This window comes from Leptosomus discolor, chromosome 17 (genome assembly GCF_034619465.1).
Source record: "Leptosomus discolor isolate bLepDis1 chromosome 17, bLepDis1.hap2, whole genome shotgun sequence".
NCBI lineage: Eukaryota > Metazoa > Chordata > Aves > Leptosomiformes > Leptosomidae > Leptosomus > Leptosomus discolor.
The window spans coordinates 14,623,676-14,641,124 of NC_141407.1; the positions used below are offsets into that span (position 1 = coordinate 14,623,676).

The following is a 17,449-nucleotide window of genomic DNA, read 5'->3' on the forward strand; positions in this document are numbered from 1 at the left end:
GCCATTCCGGCGGCACGCCGACGGCGCCCCCTGCGCCAACTCCGTACGCTGCACCCCCCCTCCTCCCCCCCCCAGCCCGGCGCGGGAGAGGGCGGGAGGCGGGGCCCCACCTGCGCTCTTGGCGTACGGAGCCCGCGTTACGCATCCAGCGTAGGCGGCCGCCTCGCATCCCACACACCGCCACCACCCCCCCCCCCCCCCCCCGCCCCTCTCCTCTCTCCCCGCGCTGGCGCACTTGGCGTACACGGTGGCCGTCCTACGCAGTTGGCGCAGCTGGCGGCTGCTGGCGGAGGCAGGGAGCCGCCGCTCGCCTGCGACAGGAAGCCCAGCGGCAGGGCCGCACCATGTGCGGCTGGCGGGGAGGAGGGGGCGGCGGGGCGGCGGCGGCCGCTTCCCGCCCCCCTTCCCCAAATCCCTGCCGCCGCCTCCCCGCCCCGAGGCGGCGGCGCGGGCGGCGGGGCGAGGGCGGTGCGTGGCGGCCGGTGGTGCGGTGCCGATGGCTCATTGCGGGGCGCAGATCGTACCATCTGCGCCGGCTCCCCTCCCCATGCACTGCGGAGAATCCTCGCCCGGCAATAGCAGCCAGATAATAACAATATTATTAGAGCCTGGAACCGATATATTATAGACACATAAAAAACCCCACCATGTCGGTTGCCTTTGCTTCTGCTCGCCCAAGAGGCAAAGGGGAGGTCACCCAGCAAACTATCCAGAAGGTAAAAAAGCATGCTTTTATACAGCCAATTTTAGACATTTATTCCGTCCATGCTCCTGCAGCCGAGGAAGGAGGCTTATTTCTAGGGCGATGAGGAAAACTAGTGAATTTGCGAGGGCTGCAGAGATGGACAGCTGGAGAGAGAGGTGGGGGAAGGAGGAGGAGGAGGAGGAGGTGGAACAAAGCAAAGGTGTTCAGATCACTGCGAAGAGAGAGCGAGAGAAGGACTTGGGGAATAAAATTGGGATGGCACGGTAGCTGCTGCTCGCAAGGGGAAAAAGCTGCCAATAATACAGTGGGGAATGGCAATAAAATCTGCCAATAGGTGATTAATTTCTGATGGAATGTCAGCTTCTAGCCCCCCCCCCCCCCAAAAAAAAAATTCCCAACCTCAAAAATTAATTAAAATAAAATACTGAATGTGCAAGGGTTTTCTTTTGTATTTGGATGCAGAATTTTAATCTCGCAGAAGATAGAGGGAGCACCAACCACTGGAGGTTTTCATATACTATTATCATTATTTGTGATGTGTTTCTTGACGTTTAATGACAAACAAAGGTTTTGAAAGATTTTCTCTGGAGAGGGGATCTCGGCGAGGGTCTCGTGCGGAGGCCAAAGCAGAGGGTTCCTCGTTGGGAAGTTATTGTTTCCTATTTCGCAGGATTGACAGCAGGGACTGTGCACACATGCCCGACACCCCTTCCTCCTCCAGAAGGGACTGGTCAGTGAGGAAGAGGCTGGAAATGTCAATAAAAAACATGCATGTTTTTACTTTGACCGTTATTTGTCATTTGTGCTTCTACCGAATTTTTTGGCGCGTTCCCCACCGCGTAGGTATTTTGCTTCTGCGGAGTTGTGTAGGGCGGTGGAAGTGAGGTGTGTGTGTGTTCTACAGTGCCCAGTGAAGAAGTGCCGTTGCTGATACAGCAATTAACCGGTCAGCACTGGGATTTGCAGCCGAGCCGTTATCTGGTGTCAGTTTCTGGCTTCTGGGGAAAAAAACCCTTGGTGGAAGACTGTGACGGAACAGAGATTAAGGCAGAACGGACTGCCACAAGAGAGACTGAAGAGGTGACTTGAATCTCAGGAGATTATTTGGAAACTAATCCCATTTTGTGTAGCTCTTGCAGCACATGTGGTACTGTGAACCGATCAGTTTTAAAGACTAAAATATTTCAGGCTCGGTGGCTAACTTTTTCTCTAACCTCCAGACTGGTTGGGGTTATGACAGGATTTGAGATAGTTTGTACTTAAAACCACGACTGTATCCACAGACAAAGGGCAGCCAAAGAGTCTTCAGTGTGATTCTCAAGCCCTTTCCCTTTTTTTGCGTACTTAAAACTTTATGGAATCTTCAAAATGTTATTTCTTTACAAGTAATGTGTAAAAACATTTCCCATCTCAGGTGCATTTGCTGGCACGTTACTTCAGGACCGTCATCAATGTTGGGCTGTTGGCAGCGATTTTCTTTCTGACCAGCGGCAATGCTGAGGCAGAGACTTGCAGGCGCAGTAACTGGATGGGCTTTATAGTCAAGTGTAGAAATGGGGCAGTGAGAGAAGGAGCAGGTGCTGGGCTGGGAACTCGAAAAATCCTCATTAGAGTGAGCTTTTTAGAACACATACCAATTTCATTGAAAAAGAAGATTATTCTACTTTGCACTTGTAATATACAAGCAGCTTATTTTTATTTATTAACTCAATTTTGATAGTCTTTCAAGGCTGTTGTTATTCCAGTATCAACTATTCCTAAAATAGGTTTCACACAGAGGAAGTTAGAGCTTTTGACAAGGCAGCAGTGATGGTGCTGCTTTAAAATAGTTCATCAGGTTGCATTTGCAGGGCAGTAAACTTCAGTTTCTTCTGTGTAGCTGAGATCAGAACTTGGCTCTTTTTTCCTAGTAAGTTAGGAAAAGAGCCATTCCCGATTCGTTTTCAGTAAGCAAGATATTCTTCAGCTAACTGTAGAAGCGTAGCCCTTTTCTGATGAAGATACCTGTAATATTGCTTGGGCTCCTGCTGTTGAATACGGATCTTAACTGAATGTGAAAATGTTGTCGGTGATACCTGTCGTGGAAATAGAAAAGGACGGGTTTGTGTTCTTTGCTGATTCTATATACAGAATTCCACTGACACAGGTGAGAATTCAGTGAGTGCAGAGCACGAAACAAAGAGCTGCGCTGTGAAGCAGGCGGGAGCATCCTCTCAAAATGACACACTCCCCTCAAAATGACACACTCCCCTGGGCTGCCGTGTGAGCGTGGGCACGCGTGAGGAGGAACATGGGTTCCTGCCTGGCACCGTGCTGCCGTTCCCCTTGGGAGAGCAGCCTGCTGACCGGCCACCGCGGGCCACAGCGACGCCTCTGTTCCTCCGACCCCCGCTGACCTGCGCCACGGGGGATCAGTGCCAGTTCCAGCCGTCGGAGCCCGTGATGGACGAGGGTGTCCAGCAAAGTTAAGACCCACTTGTAAATGACAAGCAAGAAGCAGGACAAGCCGAGCTGTCGCAGGGAGTGACTCGCTAGGCTGCAAGCGCGTCAGACAGACTCTCCTGCTCATTTTCCTGTAACCTGGCCCTTTGCATCTGAATTTGTTCGGACCAGAACACGTACCCACGCGGATGAAGTCACATTTAACTCCTGTGAAAACATGTTATTCTTTCCTCAAGAGTTCTTCTGTCTGATGAGACGGTGGTTCAAAGCCCCAGTCTTGCAAGCACTTCGTAGCAGGGGTACCTACACACTGTACTACGTAGTGAGTTTTTGCCAGAGGCAAATCTAAATTTGTAAATACCGTTGTTATTTTGCCGTTCATTCACCTGCGGAAAGCTCGCTGCGTTCACAAGAAAGCTGGGGGAAAGAGACAAGCTGTTGTATTTGAAATTTTAAAACAAATCCAAGGACATTGTGTTATAAGTTCATTAAATAAAGGTCGGTGGTCATTTTGTCCAGCAGCTCTGATCTTCTTGGAACAAGTCAGTCACTAGAATTTCTCGAACGAAGCTAAGCTAGCAGCCACTGCTGCACATAAATAACTGATACATAATTAGGCTGTGTTTTCATTTCAAGTCCTCCCTGTATTAGAACTGAACTACCCCAAAAGGACATATTGGGATGTAATTCTCTGAAATGTGGTTTCAGTAGATCCAGTAATGCAAATTTTATACTTCATCAGGTTCACTAGTCTGCACACGCTAGTCCTGTGCAGGAAAACTGCTGGGTTTGAAGGGTTGGAAAGTATGTTTCTGATTTGAAAACAGGCGTGTTAGTGAAATCCGAAGTTTTGGAAAGGGTTGGGGGATATTTTAGAATGAGGCAGAGGTAGTTCGTAGTGAAAGCATTTTCCTTCTTCAGCATAAAAATCTATCTGCCGTTTCAGAAGCAGAAAAAGGTAAGTCCATTGATTCTTCTGTCTTGGGTATTTCAGCTAACTCCTCTAAAGGTAACTGTTCATAAATGAATGATTTGAAAAGCACAGTCTTGGGGCTTAATAAAGTCACGTGTCGGTACTTTGTAATACCCCAAGGACACAAAACTGCAAAACCCACCATCCACTGCTAAGAAAGGTGCGTGTAGAGTATCACAAAAACACAGGACTTTAATACGATTCTCATAGTAACGTGTTTTGATCGTATTTCTTTTATGCAGATGCTAGATGAAAATCACCACCTAATACAATGTATTATGGATTATCAGAGCAAGGGGAAAACTGCAGAATGTACTCAGTGAGTATGACGAGTTTTGGAGTATGTTAGAAATTTTTGGTGTGCTTTTTCTCGAGAACAGTGCTGTGAACAGTTCTGTTCACTGATCACTGAAAAAATACTTGAACTTTTTTTAGATTCACTTGTATTAAGGCATGTGTATTGTTCTTGGAACTGAGGGTTTTTTTTTTGCAAGGTATCTGAGTATTTACCATATTTCTAACAGGTCATTTATTACAATAATGATAGACAATTATGGTTAATGGACCACTTGTTCTATGCAGATTCATTAAATGCAAGTAGAATCAGATACAAAGTTAATAACACATTTTCATCAGAAAGCAATTAAATGTTAAGGATCAGCCATGTGGTTATCTATGGCTAAAGCAATATGCATGTAGACATACCAGTTTGTGTCACTGCTTACTGTTCCTAATCTTGAAAGCAAAATTTTATAAACTTTATGGGTTAAATCTCAGTCATCAAGAATAGCCAGTCTGCCCCATGTAAGGGCAGGCTATGGGGCCAAATGCAGAAAGCTGTACTTTCGAGAAAATTGTTTTAAAAAAGATACCTTTGCTGAAGAAGTCACGTCATCATTCTGGCTTCGGTTTTGCCGCTTTTCTCAATTCCCAGCCATTTTCCCCTGATCAGAAGAAAACTCATTCTAAAAAAAAGCATTTTCTCTTGCCTTCTTGGAACCCTCCCCGTTTTCAAAAGTTAGACTCTTCACTTTGCTCAGTGGCGCGGCTGTTGGTTTGCTTTTGGATGCCCTCCTGTTCCTTATTATGAGCTTTTCCAGTTCACCGAGAGCTGTGAAGAAGCGTCAATGGTTCTGGTGGTGCTTCCTTGAGTAAACACTCCAGTTAGAGCACTCTTGAAAAAAATCTTGTTCTTCTCAGCTTGCTGGCAGGGCAAACAGGTTTTGGGTTTTGGAGTTCTGGTATTTCATTACTGCTAGGTCCCTCGCTCAACAGAAGTGGTTAATTGTTGGAGCAGCTGACCGCATGTCAGGACTCAAAGGCTTGAGGTCCCGGCCTCACAGTTTGCTCAAAGTGCTTTCAAAGGAGAATGTATTTTACCTCTCCCTTCCCCCACGTTTACCCATTTGTAAAAGAGGTGTGGAACACACTGATCCTGGATGAAAAGCAGGACAGCACAGATATAGGTCATTGCTACTGCTGTTCATTATGACAGATGAAAAGTGGGATAATGTAATTTAACTAATCATTTGTAAATAGCAAAAAAAAAAAAAAAGGTTTGGAATTTTCTGTCTTGTTAACCCTTTCCAAATAAGATTTACTCCTTCTTCTGTAGATACCAACAAATCTTGCACAGAAACCTGGTTTACTTGGCAACAATAGCAGATTCTAACCAGAATATGCAGTCCTTGCTTCCTGCCGTAAGTACCAGTGCTGCCGTCAGATACATTTACTGTGCCAGAGGGAAATGTTCTTTGATTCTGTTACTGACCGCTGTCAATAAACCATTTTTTATCATTTTTCCAGCTAAAAGTTTTGAAGTGGTCAAGTAGACCATTAAACAAATCAAAAATTACTTTTACTGTGTTTAAAACACATTTTTTGGGACATTTGTGTTAATCCCTGTGTCTCTGTAGCTCAGGTTCTATAAACGGTGCAGCGGTATTGATCTGAACAGCCTCCATTTGTTCCAGGTTCATTATTCTTTACCTATTCTTACTGTATTCTTCACTCAGGAAAAAAAAAAGCCACTATCCTGTGTCAAAAATGTAATTCAGCATTCGGGCCTTGGTTTGTCTTTAAACAGGGTGTTGTTCTTGCTAAATAGATTGATTTTGGAGGTGTCGCACATAATGCAAAATACAGCGTAGCTTTAAGCTTGACAAAGGACTATTTGTCAACGCCTTTCTGTGTCGTCTCGGCTAAGGCACATCCCCTCAGCAGTTGTGGTCTGACCGGGGCAAGATGAAATTCGTGTAAGTACGGAAGAATGGGCGCAGCAGCCAGGCTCTGTTATAAGCCCAGTTTTAAGAGCTTCACTGTGCTGCCTGCCGGCTCTCTGTATCGTGCTGAATGTCGCTCACACGTAGTAGTCAAACAAAGAAAGGTTTACGCAAGCAAACCCCAAAAGTGAAGGAAGCACATATTTAGTCGAGGCAGTTTTCAGTCATAGTCAAGCTAATTTGGGGGGTATTATTTCTCTAATGAAAAACCTAACCAAAAATTTGCTTCTCCTCCTTGTTACTTGCAGCCACCAACGCAAAACATAAACTTGGGCCCCGGAGGAATGACTCAGAGTGCATCCAACCAATCTCTCCACTCCCAGAGCAATCTCAGCGATGCAATTGGGACGGGCCTTCCGCCTTCCTCCCTCATGCAGAGTCAGATTAGCAATGGTGAGCTTCGGTCCCCTTTGTGCTGCTTTGCTGTTGCTTGGCAACAAAATCATTAATGCAGAATATACTTACAGAGCTGTAAAAGACCTCTCCTAACTCACCTTTCAGGCATATGGGGCTTTCAGGCACATGCTGAAATCATCACAAAATGGCTACAGTCAGTAATGATGCTGGCTTCTGCAAGGACTCCAATCCGCTTAGTATTTCTATAGGAGAAATTAAAAATAGTTTTTTAAAAATGCGTAATGAAAATCCCCAAGTAAAGCTGCATCCCAGTTTTTTTGTAAGAAAAATTATATTGTATTTTTGTCTTGAAATTGGTGGGGCTGGCCAGGGTAAAAGGAGTTGTTTGCATGACTAACCGCACAACCAAGCCTTTAGATTGCAAAGACCTTCCAGGATACGTGCCTTCTTAAAAAGAGTTTGATGTAGCATCAGTCTTTGTCCTCTGCAGAAGCATGCAGAGGTCGTACTGCACAGCCAAAGAGTTTGCACAGACATTTCATATGAATAAGATAATACACTTTGTCTATGTGGTTTTGTTCATGCAACTAAAACAGTCTAATTGAAAGACAAATTTATTTTTTTTTTTTACTCTGTGGATGTTATGGTATGAATAATCTGTTTATTTATTTATTTTGTAGTTCATAGTTATTTAGTCAGTTCTTGTTTCTGTGGGTCTTTCCCAGAATGACAGAGAGAGTTTCTGTGAACAGAAATACCTGATGGTGAAATCGCAGGCCTTGACAGGGGACTCAGGAGCAGGCGCAAGCCATGAAATTACTTCTGACTTTTTAAAAACCCATTTGTGGTCGAGCTGATAGTACCTTTAATACTAGTGGATGAGGTACCTACTTTAAACAGTTACAGCTTGTAAAGTGGACTTATTACATTTATCTGGGCCTTCTTTTTGAAAGATTTATTACCTAGTAGAAGTATTATAATAAGTCAGTGAAAACATTGTTTTGTGTTACTAAGAATCTACATTTTCAGTGTTATTGTTGCTGGTTTTTCTTATTTGCCCCCCACCCTCCAGTTCTTGATAGTAGTTTAGGGCTGATTGAAAGGACCAGACCGGCGGTCCTGAGGACTCGAGTCATGCGCACAACGGAAGCAGCCAGGGCAGTTGACCTCATGTTGCCCCAACCCAGTCCTAAAACCCAGCCTGAGCTGTGGGGGTCTCAGGGTAGGTCACTCTGCCCAGTCACTGAGATTCTGTCACCTGGGGAGTGCCAGGTATTTTGTCATGAAAGTATCAGTCCACTGGAAGCCAGGCTGAGGACGTAGCTCCTCTTCAAAACGAAGGTGACTGAGAATGCAGTAGCTTGTCACTTCCAAAGTGGCCTTGGTAGCAGCAGCAGTGATGCTAGTGCCGGACCCTGGCACGCTTGGGTGTGAGGACAGTCCCCTTGGATGCCGCCTCTGCTGCTACTGTCTCTGTGCTGGCTAGGATCGAGTTAGCGCAGTGGTGCTACGTGACACAGCGCTCTTGCTGTGTAGATAGACTTCGAGACTGAGAAATCATCGGTCAACAATTGTTGGACAGCGTTTTTTGGAAATTAGGAATAAATATGCACAAAAAAAATCAAATATATGGGCTCTAGTACTTGTGAAAATTGTTCATCTAATGGCAATAGAGATGAAAGCCTGTAATGAACGGGTACAGCATTGTAAGAGAGGGAAGAAAAGGGATGAAGCCATGGAAGCTATTACATTTTATTCTTTATTGTCCTCAGTCAGGACTTTGCAGGAATCCCCTCTGCAGGACAGTAACTAGGTAATTCCCTGCATACACATAACTCTGCGCAGTGGCAGCTGGGTCAATTGTAACGATAGTTCTGTTGATGGGAACAAGCTAAAAACCAACCCACTGAGGTTTCCAGTGATCCACTGTCCACAAGTCAGTGATTCTTCCTGCCACAGCCCTGCAGGCAACTCCCTTAGATTCAATAAACCACCCAGTGAAACTCAGCTGCCTCCGGACAGGATTGGGCCCAACTGAGAATTTTAACTATTCAGAGATCATGAATGAGGCCTTTGAAAGAAAAAAAACCCAACTGCCTTAGAATCATCAAAAGATGAAAGAGGTTCAATGCTTTGTGTTTATCTTACTGTTTTAGTGGTTTTATTGAAACACTTTTGGTCACGCTTTCATCTTTTCCCTTACAGTCACAAATTAGCCAAACCTTTTTGCTTTAAAGAAGGCCGAGATTCTCTAAGTTTTCCCATGCAAATGGGGCAAGGTTTACCAACAGTTGCTTCACTCCATCTCTCACTCAAAGCAGCTGCTAGCTCCATTCAAACACCCCGTGGTCTTGTGTTGCCCAAGTAGAAGCATCAGCTTTACACAACATAGAAAGACTGGAGCAAAACACAGGGCTAGACCTCTGCAGCGGTGTATTGGCCTGGCTCCGCTGGTGCCAGTAGAGCTGGCTCCCTTTATCTCTTGTTGGAAATGCTGCTTGCATCTCTCCGTCAGAGGAAGGTGTAATAATCTACAGCAAATTTTCTCATTTTGATGTCTATAAATACCATTAAGAGTAATTAATGAGTACTGAGAGAATTAGTCGCATTTTTCAGAGGCTGTAGATGCACTTAGTAACCGTGCATTGAAATATCGTTGTCTAAACATTACAACATAATTCTGCCTCTTCTAGGGATTCTGCACATCTTCCGTTCCACCTAAATTAATTTGAATTTAGAGAGACAACAATACACACTATCACAATTCAGATAGTAACAATACACAATGAAATCAAGTTTCCAAAACTCATTCATAAAAGTATTTACAGCAACAAACAACAAAAATTAAGGACCAGATTCCCCACAATTTTAGTCACCCAACAGCAATAGAAATTTAAAAAATAAGCATACGGCCAGTAAACAGGATGATACTCTCAAACCCAGCATAAAATTGGAGCAGTCTGGTGATGGTGATGTTGGAAAGGGAGTACTGTGACAACAGGGATTACGGTGGTGACTTGGAAAATTTATCTTCTGAAAGTCTGAGGTACTTTTGGTCAAACTCCAGGAAAAGGAGAGACAGGCTTGTGCTCTGAGGAGAGGGTCCCTTGGTACTCCACAAGCCCCAGCTGAGAAGGTGAGCTGGTTGTAGAGGAACCGAGTGGATGCAGCAAGGTGCAAAGTGTTCCTCAGCCACTGCTGTGCCTTCCCATGGTCAGGGAAGGGGGAAGAGCGGTCAACAGCAGGACAGGAGGAAGGAAAGGAGACATTTCAGAAGGCTGGGCTGTTTCCAGAGTCCATCTGTTTTCCGAAGTATCTGAAATTACTGGCACTTGTTAGCTCTGCTGCCTGCGAGGAACTGCTCGTTGGGCATTGCTGCTGGTTTTGTTCTTCCCATCTGCGGTTCTGTACAGCCTGGATTTGGGTGCCAAGGAGAGGAGGATCACTCTAACTGTGCAGTAGGCAGTTTTAATTTGTCTGTAGATAACAGGGAATTTGAATACTGAGGAGTTTTGTTTTGTTTTGTTTTGCCTTATCATAAGGTATTTTAGAAAGGCCGTGAGGGCTTTAATGCTCACTGTACATTGCCAATAATAGCACAGATTTTCTTGTTGCTCTCTTTAATTTTTCTAGGTCCTAATCACGTGTCTATGCAGCAGTCAGGCCAGAACACTATGCCCACGACCTCTCTGAGTATGACTGTCAGCAGTCATGGAACTGGGCCTGGTTATAGCCATACAGTGCCTGCATCTCAGAATGTGCCAATGCAAGGCCAGGGGTCAATAGGCAATTATGTCTCTCGAACAAACATCAACATGCAGTCTAATCCAGGTAAACTCCCTCTTCCTCCTTCTGGGCCAACTTGACTTTTCAGTGACCTCAGAGGTTTACCACACATGAATTTGTTCTGTAAATATTTTCTGGAGATAGCGACAAACATACAAGAGGGAAAGACAGCTTTAAGACATCTCTGAATTTCAAGGTGTCAGGCACCAGTGTCAGTCAGAACAGCTTCGGCCTCGCTTTAACTTACACCGACTTGCTGTGGTTAGCAATGAGTTGGGGAAAAGAGGGTGAGCTAAAAGTGCAGCAGCACTCTCTGATAGTCCCTGCCAGCAAATCCCACAACCGTGGGAGGGAACGGAGAAGCACCTTGATCTAGCTGGAGGAGCCTGCCAAAGAGTATTACACGTTTACTGTTTGTACTTTACTACCCCATTTTTGTTATTTTATTGATACTTCACACCGCTTGCAGGGCATAGGGAGACTAGCAGACAACTCAGAATTAATCTTTTACTTTGTAAAAACGTTTGCTGCTGAGTATTGAATGGGATGTCCAGTGCTTAAGAATTCTTTCTGACAATATGAAAGTTAGGGATCATAGAATGTTAGTCTGTTTAAACTGTATAATCATCAGGTATGTCGTACAATGGAAGCAGAAGAGAGAGTTGGTTAGAAAAGAAATACAGCAATGAATTAGTCAGGAGGTAGAGAGGAACAAATGCATCAGTTCTTATTTCTTTAATCCTGCTGTAATAATGATTGCATTATTTTAATTAAACTAATAATAATCAAGGCTAGATGTATTTTTAAATATCGGACTGAAGCGAATGGCAAGAACTGACCGTGTAGTGACGCCCTTTCTGGATTACAGTGCAGAAGAGTTAAATACGTGCAGTAGGAAAACATCTCCCCCTGTGGAAAATTCCCAGAATTATCAGGATGCATGTTAGTTGAAGGTTTTAACTTGCTTCCAAAGAGACTAGGGAGAGAACTGTCACATCCTGTTGGAAAACGGTATTTTCCATGTGCGTTGTAGTCTCCATGATGCACCAGCAAGCAGCAACGTCACACTACAACTCCGCGCAAGGAGGGAGCCAGCACTACCAGGGGCAGTCCTCCATTGCCATGATGAGTCAGAGCAACCAGGGCAACAGCATGATGGGGCAGCGACCGATGGGCCCTTACAGAGCTTCGCAGCAAGGTAAAATCTGTTACAGGTTACTGGTACTGATAATTATTGTTAGATTGATGGTACACAGCCCGTCCTGTGGGGTAGGTAAGTCAACAAAATTTCCAGGTCACGTTTATGAACAGGGAATCCCATCCGGGAACACAGGAAATCTCAAATGGTGGAAGTATCAGATGAACTTTAATCTATTTTCAAGATTTATCTATTTAATTATTTCAGGTGTTTAGAAAAACAGTTCTGTCTAAAAGGGATCATGTATCTCTAAAGAAAAGATGAACAATTTGATACACAGCTCACTCAAGCCACTGGGAGTCTTTTCAGTTCTTTCAAATGGTATTGGATCAGCCGTAAGATGGCACAGTTAACAAGGAACACATTTCTGCACAGAAGATATAGTTTGCCAGCAATTAGTACGAAAAATTAGGCCAAGGAAAGGAAAACACCAGAGGATAACTACCATGCTCTAAGACCTCTCTGGAAAAAGTTCTAAGAGGTAATAAAGCTGCTAGACTGATGCTAACATAAACTGAATTTTGCTAAGAAACGAATTAATACGTTAAGTAAAATAGATTTAATTCTGACTGCGTTCTTGAGCATGGAATACATTTCTGTGCTTTCTGATAACTCAGATTAGCAGATGAAATGTAGCCATTGCTTTCGGTATTGCCATAGAAGTGAGTGGTTTTAGGACATGTTGCTGACCGACGTGCAATTTCAGTTTCAACCATCTTGTTCTGAGAATACAAGTTTATTTCCTTTTTCTAGTGAGACAAAAAAATCTTTGAAACTGCTCTCAACATACATAGCTTGTTTACTTATCCAGATGTAAACAGTGCTTTCTAAAAAAATAATTAGATAAGAAAAAAAACATCCCTTAGGAGTCCACGGGCTCAGTTTGCTCTCTCTCGTCTTTGCCTTGCAGGTTCCTCGCAGCAGTACATGGGTCAGGAGGAATATTACAGTGAACAGTACAGCCATGGACAAGGCTCGTCAGAACCTATGAATCAGCAATACTATCCAGATGGTAATTCCTCTGAGCTGTAGTCTGTTGCACTGCTAAAGTGCAGACCACCGTGACTGCCAGTCCAAGGACACGGCAAACCCGTTGCGAATCGTTTCCAATTTAAATGCTAGAAAATGCTAATCCCAGGGCATGGGAGCCTGGTACACAAACACGCGCATCAGTGCATCCTGCTATCCAAACTGCTTCTAAAAGAGCACAAAGCCGAGTTTGGATTAGTGAGTGCAAGAGATTTATCCATAGGTGTGGTTCTCCTTGCCGTGTAGTCAACCTCCTACCTGAGGGATCTGTCTGTATTTCCTCTTAGCCTCATCTTTGTGCATAAGCAGCTTCATAATACCTGTATTCAACAATATATCTCTAGTTATATTAACAATGTGTCTGATAAATCTTTGCAATTCCTTGTAGGACACGGTGATTATGCCTATCAGCAGTCATCCTATACTGAGCAGAGCTATGACAGGTCATTCGATGACTCTACACAACACTATTATGAAGGAGGTAGGAAAATATATTGGCAGTCATTGTAAGCCAAAGCTCTAATCCCCTAAAATACTGATGAAATGCTTATGAAAATGTAAAATATGACTTGCAATTTCTGCATCACTAACTGCTACTTAGCCATTACTTAAGGAGTGTCCAGGAAATAGGCTTCAGCTACGTACAGCGTTTTTTATACCGAGGCTGTGTCAGACGTATACCCAGTATCACGTCAGTAGCTGCGTTGTGAGGCAGTCGCGCTGTGCAGCCTTGTGGGACCACTAACCACTTGTGTGTAGCCTCATGTTCATTAGAAGAATGATCCTCGGTTGTAGCTGAGCCAGGTGGAATTAAAGCTGTGGATATTGAACCTTTATTGCGGTAAGAGAAAAGACTTCCAGGATATCGGTATCCTCTGCTCTTACAAAGCTGTTTAACAAACATTTTATGTAATGCAACTGAAAATGGCTGTATTGAAGTAAAAGGTTATGCTGGCAAAGGCAAACTAGCATGCTGCAGTTAGAACTGGGGTTCAGAGCCATAAAAAAGTGGCAGCTATAAATGGAAGTTTCTCTGAAGCAAGAAAGCCTGCTGGTTAATTCCAGGGCCAACTTTTTTAGATTTTACTTAACTCACCTTCACAAATTGTGAAAAAAAATGGGCTAAATGAAACTAATCTTTGAAAATCACCAGTACTGTGAGTTTGCAGTTCTAGCACTAAAAAACTCTCAACAGCAGTACGTCGGTAAATTCAGTGATACTGTTAAGAGATCTGAACTCTAAATTAACTGCAAAATACTAACTTAGCTATAATACAGCAAGGTGGTATTTAGGAAAAGCGATGTCATCTGTATAGTCTCCATTTATTTTGTTGTTTCAGGATACTGCAAATGGAATTTCCATCATAGATATTTCAAAAAAATACCGGTAACAACTAAATAACTGGTATTTCTGGGATATGTGAATAAGCATCATTATCTAGAAGAAATACAGTGGGAGGGCTTCTTGAGAAACCGGCTATTTACCCTGGCACCCTTATCTTTGTGACACTCTATTTTTCTTCTGAAACACTTCTGGGGTAAAAAAATCATTTGGGCAACAGTTTGCTTGTTTGTTTAGTGACGTGTATAAATAAAGAACTCTTTCCTGTTCAAAAGAACTAAAAATCACTGAAGAAATAAACATCCTGATGGGCAAGATGCAATCATCTGTTTCTGAAAAGAGTTCTTGTCTATGAGTTCCAGACCAAGGCTCCTTATGCCTTTGTTTTTCCTTAGGTACAGTGAAATACCAATCTATAACCAAACTACTTCAATTTTTCCCTCTTTAGGAAATTCTCAGTACAGCCAGCAGCAGGCAGGATACCAACAGGGAGCTGCACAACAGCAAACATACTCCCAGCAGCAATATCCAAATCAACAAAGTTACCCGGGACAACAACAAGGATACGGTAAGAAAACTATCACTGACCAGTCAAGCGCTTGCAGTTCTTCACCCTGACGCCTCCATTCCTCAGCTAAAATGTGCTGTGAACTTCTCCTTGATTAACCTCGGACATCCACGCGCCAAAACTAGCCAAAGGGCATAGCGTGGAAAGGGGTTCTGGGCAGGAACATACATCAGCAGAGCACTGCGTTCCCTGCTGAATGGTAGCATCCTGAATCCCTCTCTCTTTGGAAAGAAAGTTAGGAAATGCACTTTTTCCCTCCTGTTGACTTCCCGGTACGTGTCGGAGGTGGTCACTGCCTGCATTCTCAGGCCTCCTACACATCTAATAGTTCTCCGGCCGACAGGAAAAAATAACATCAACAGTCCAGAGAATCACTACTCCCTCGCTTAGATTTCTTGCCACATCGTAGGGGTTTTATTCCTTGGTGAGGGACTGAGGCGAAAGGAAAAAAGTGGAAGTGCTTGGAACACGCAGCTGACACTGGCGCTGAACGGCTTTCAAACCCTTCAGGTCACCCGTGGCAGATCTCCCCACTGCTGTCAAATGAATCTGAGTTTGAGTTTTCTGACTGATTGGAGGCAGCTTGTTTGTATCCTCAGCCTTTGGGAGAAAGAAAACATTTCAGGTTGTTTGTTACAAAAACAGGGGCTGGAGAGATTGGAATAATGTAAATAACGAGCTCCGAGGCAAGGGATTTGTGGTGCATCTCCCAAATGTGACCTTGAACTGCGATGTTAACCAGACTTGATAAATTGGTGTTGATTTAAACAGCAAATCCATTTTAGAAATGTAATATCTCGTGAAATAGAACCTACATGCCTAAAAAGTCAATTAAATTATTAACCCCTGACTCTGCAGTGCCAGTAGATAGTTTGGACTACTCAAACCAGACATACTCTGTGAAATGAAACCCCAAATTCAGTTTATGATGTTAAAATCTGGCCTCCTCGTTTTAAAGGTTCTCCTTCATAAAATCCACCAATAATGTTAAAAAGTTAAGTGCACACAGCAGTCTGTACACAGAATATACAGCCCTGAAGTGCTGTGCAGTTGCGTGTCTGATTTAGATGTTATTTAAACGTATCTCTATACGTGAAAGCTTTCTTAGCTTCTGCCTGGTCAGCAGTGCTGGTGGTGGCACAGCCAGATTAAATGGGAAGTTCAATGTGCGGTTGTTGCTGAAGAAGGGCCACGTAGCTTGGCTATAGGTGATAGCGGAGCTGTGCCAATACAGATTTCAGAGAGGCAGATCACTTAAACATGTGTCACATTTTCTGAGCAAAGCTTAAAACCTGAACTGAAGTTTATGCTGCTGCAACTAGATCATGATTAGTATTAACACTTTCTAGTATAAACCTAGTGGGGAGGTCTAGGCAAAATTTACTCACAGTTCCTACTCGCAGAGCTTACTTCGTTACCGTTCTGGTAACAAACTTTGGTTTGCATTATGTTAACCCCAAGAACGCCCTCTAGCAAATCCAGCCTTACTAATGGATTTCACTGTCTTCTCAGGTCCGGCACAAGGAGCCTCTTCGCAGTATTCCAGCTACCAACAGGGTCAGGGGCAGCAATATGGAAGTTACAGAGCTTCTCAGACAGGCCCCTCCGCTCAGCAACAGAGGCCTTACGGCTACGAGCAGGTAAATTGTCTAAATCTCTGCTACGAAAAAGCAGATTCAGCTGTTAGCTCCACACACAAATCTGTCTGATAATTTGGTGCAGGCATATTGGCGATACTTCGGTGGGTCTTTCAAAATTCGTAGACCAAAAGAAATTGTCTAACTCACTGTAAACCTCTGATAGATTATTCTCCAACATTTTTCTCTTTTTTATAGGGACAATATGGAAATTACCAGCAATAAAAGAATTCGATCCTGTGTCAGATTCATTTCAGTAGTATCTCCATCTTTTGAACTGGATGTACAGGCAGTTTTGAGTAATTGTAATATGTTGGTTACCCCTTAGCACAAAGCAGCGTCTGTATGTGAACAGTGTTCATTTCATGCTGGATATGAAGCAGTGCACTACTGGTAACAAGACAATGCTTTAATGGTTTGATATTTGGTGCTGTGTATAGTACTGTATGTTGATACAATGCAGAAGTTTTTCATTTACCCCCCCACCGTCGTCCCATTCTTGATGTTTCTAAATAGCTTTAGGATCATTTGATCACAGTTGTGCCCCGCTCTGGAAAACAGCCAGGTTGTTCTGCCGTCTGGCTCAGTACAAAGCCATTCAGTCTTCTCTCGGTCCAGGCAGGTATCCTGCCGTAGGTTATTGATCTTTTTTTAACTGAAGGCATTGGAGATTACCTGCCAGCCTCGGAAATCCACGGCTCTTAACTTTACTTCTTAAGAATAAGGGGAGGGATGCATTCCTTATGTGAAGACAGCTCTATGATATCTTAAAAATAAAATTAACATCAACTTCTGCAATACCTACTAGGGCTAACTACCCGAGTCTTCTAATTCAATAATCTACATAAGTCTGCATTTCTGTTGTAGAAGGTCCAGAAAGAGGTCAAAACCTACATTCACTAGAGGCACCTTTTGTATATCCATGTAAAGTAAGGTATTTCTATCATGGAAAGAAAAATAGAAGGGAGCTCTGAGATCTGCAGCGTCAGCCTAGGAGATGTCAATATTGCTTCATATTGTGCTTAGCTGAGAGAAACATCTGGCAGTCCTAAACATGCTGCTCCAAATTTTGTAACTCCCATATACATTTTCATGCCAAATTTCACAAGCAGGTGGCTGGCATCCTTCT

The 17,449-nt window shown here is 43.6% G+C and overlaps 1 protein-coding gene across 1 annotated transcript; it reads left to right on the forward strand.

Moving 5' to 3' along the window:
* The first annotated feature begins 647 nt into the window (after nucleotides 1-647).
* On the forward strand, nucleotides 648-16,545 carry SS18L1 (SS18L1 subunit of BAF chromatin remodeling complex). The gene is made up of 11 exons (XM_009956060.2): nucleotides 648-716; nucleotides 4,364-4,440; nucleotides 5,737-5,821; nucleotides 6,652-6,796; nucleotides 10,394-10,591; nucleotides 11,580-11,744; nucleotides 12,655-12,756; nucleotides 13,162-13,254; nucleotides 14,564-14,683; nucleotides 16,196-16,323; nucleotides 16,519-16,545. Exons 1-11 carry the CDS (start codon nucleotides 648-650, stop codon nucleotides 16,543-16,545), a joined length of 1,209 nt encoding a protein of 402 aa, XP_009954362.1.
* Nucleotides 16,546-17,449: the final 904 nt, after the last annotated feature.

What these genes read in the sequence shown, in the direction of transcription:
- SS18L1 (XM_009956060.2), top strand. Translation starts at nt 648, where the DNA reads ATGTCGGTTGCCTTTGCTTCTGCTCGCCCAAGAGGCAAAGGGGAGGTC. An exon ending in GCAGAGTCAGATTAGCAATG is followed by an intron (nt 6,797 to 10,393) that starts GTGAGCTTCGGT and finishes TAATTTTTCTAG; the next exon opens with GTCCTAATCACGTGTCTATG. An exon ending in TCAGCAATACTATCCAGATG is followed by an intron (nt 12,757 to 13,161) that starts GTAATTCCTCTG and finishes AATTCCTTGTAG; the next exon opens with GACACGGTGATTATGCCTAT.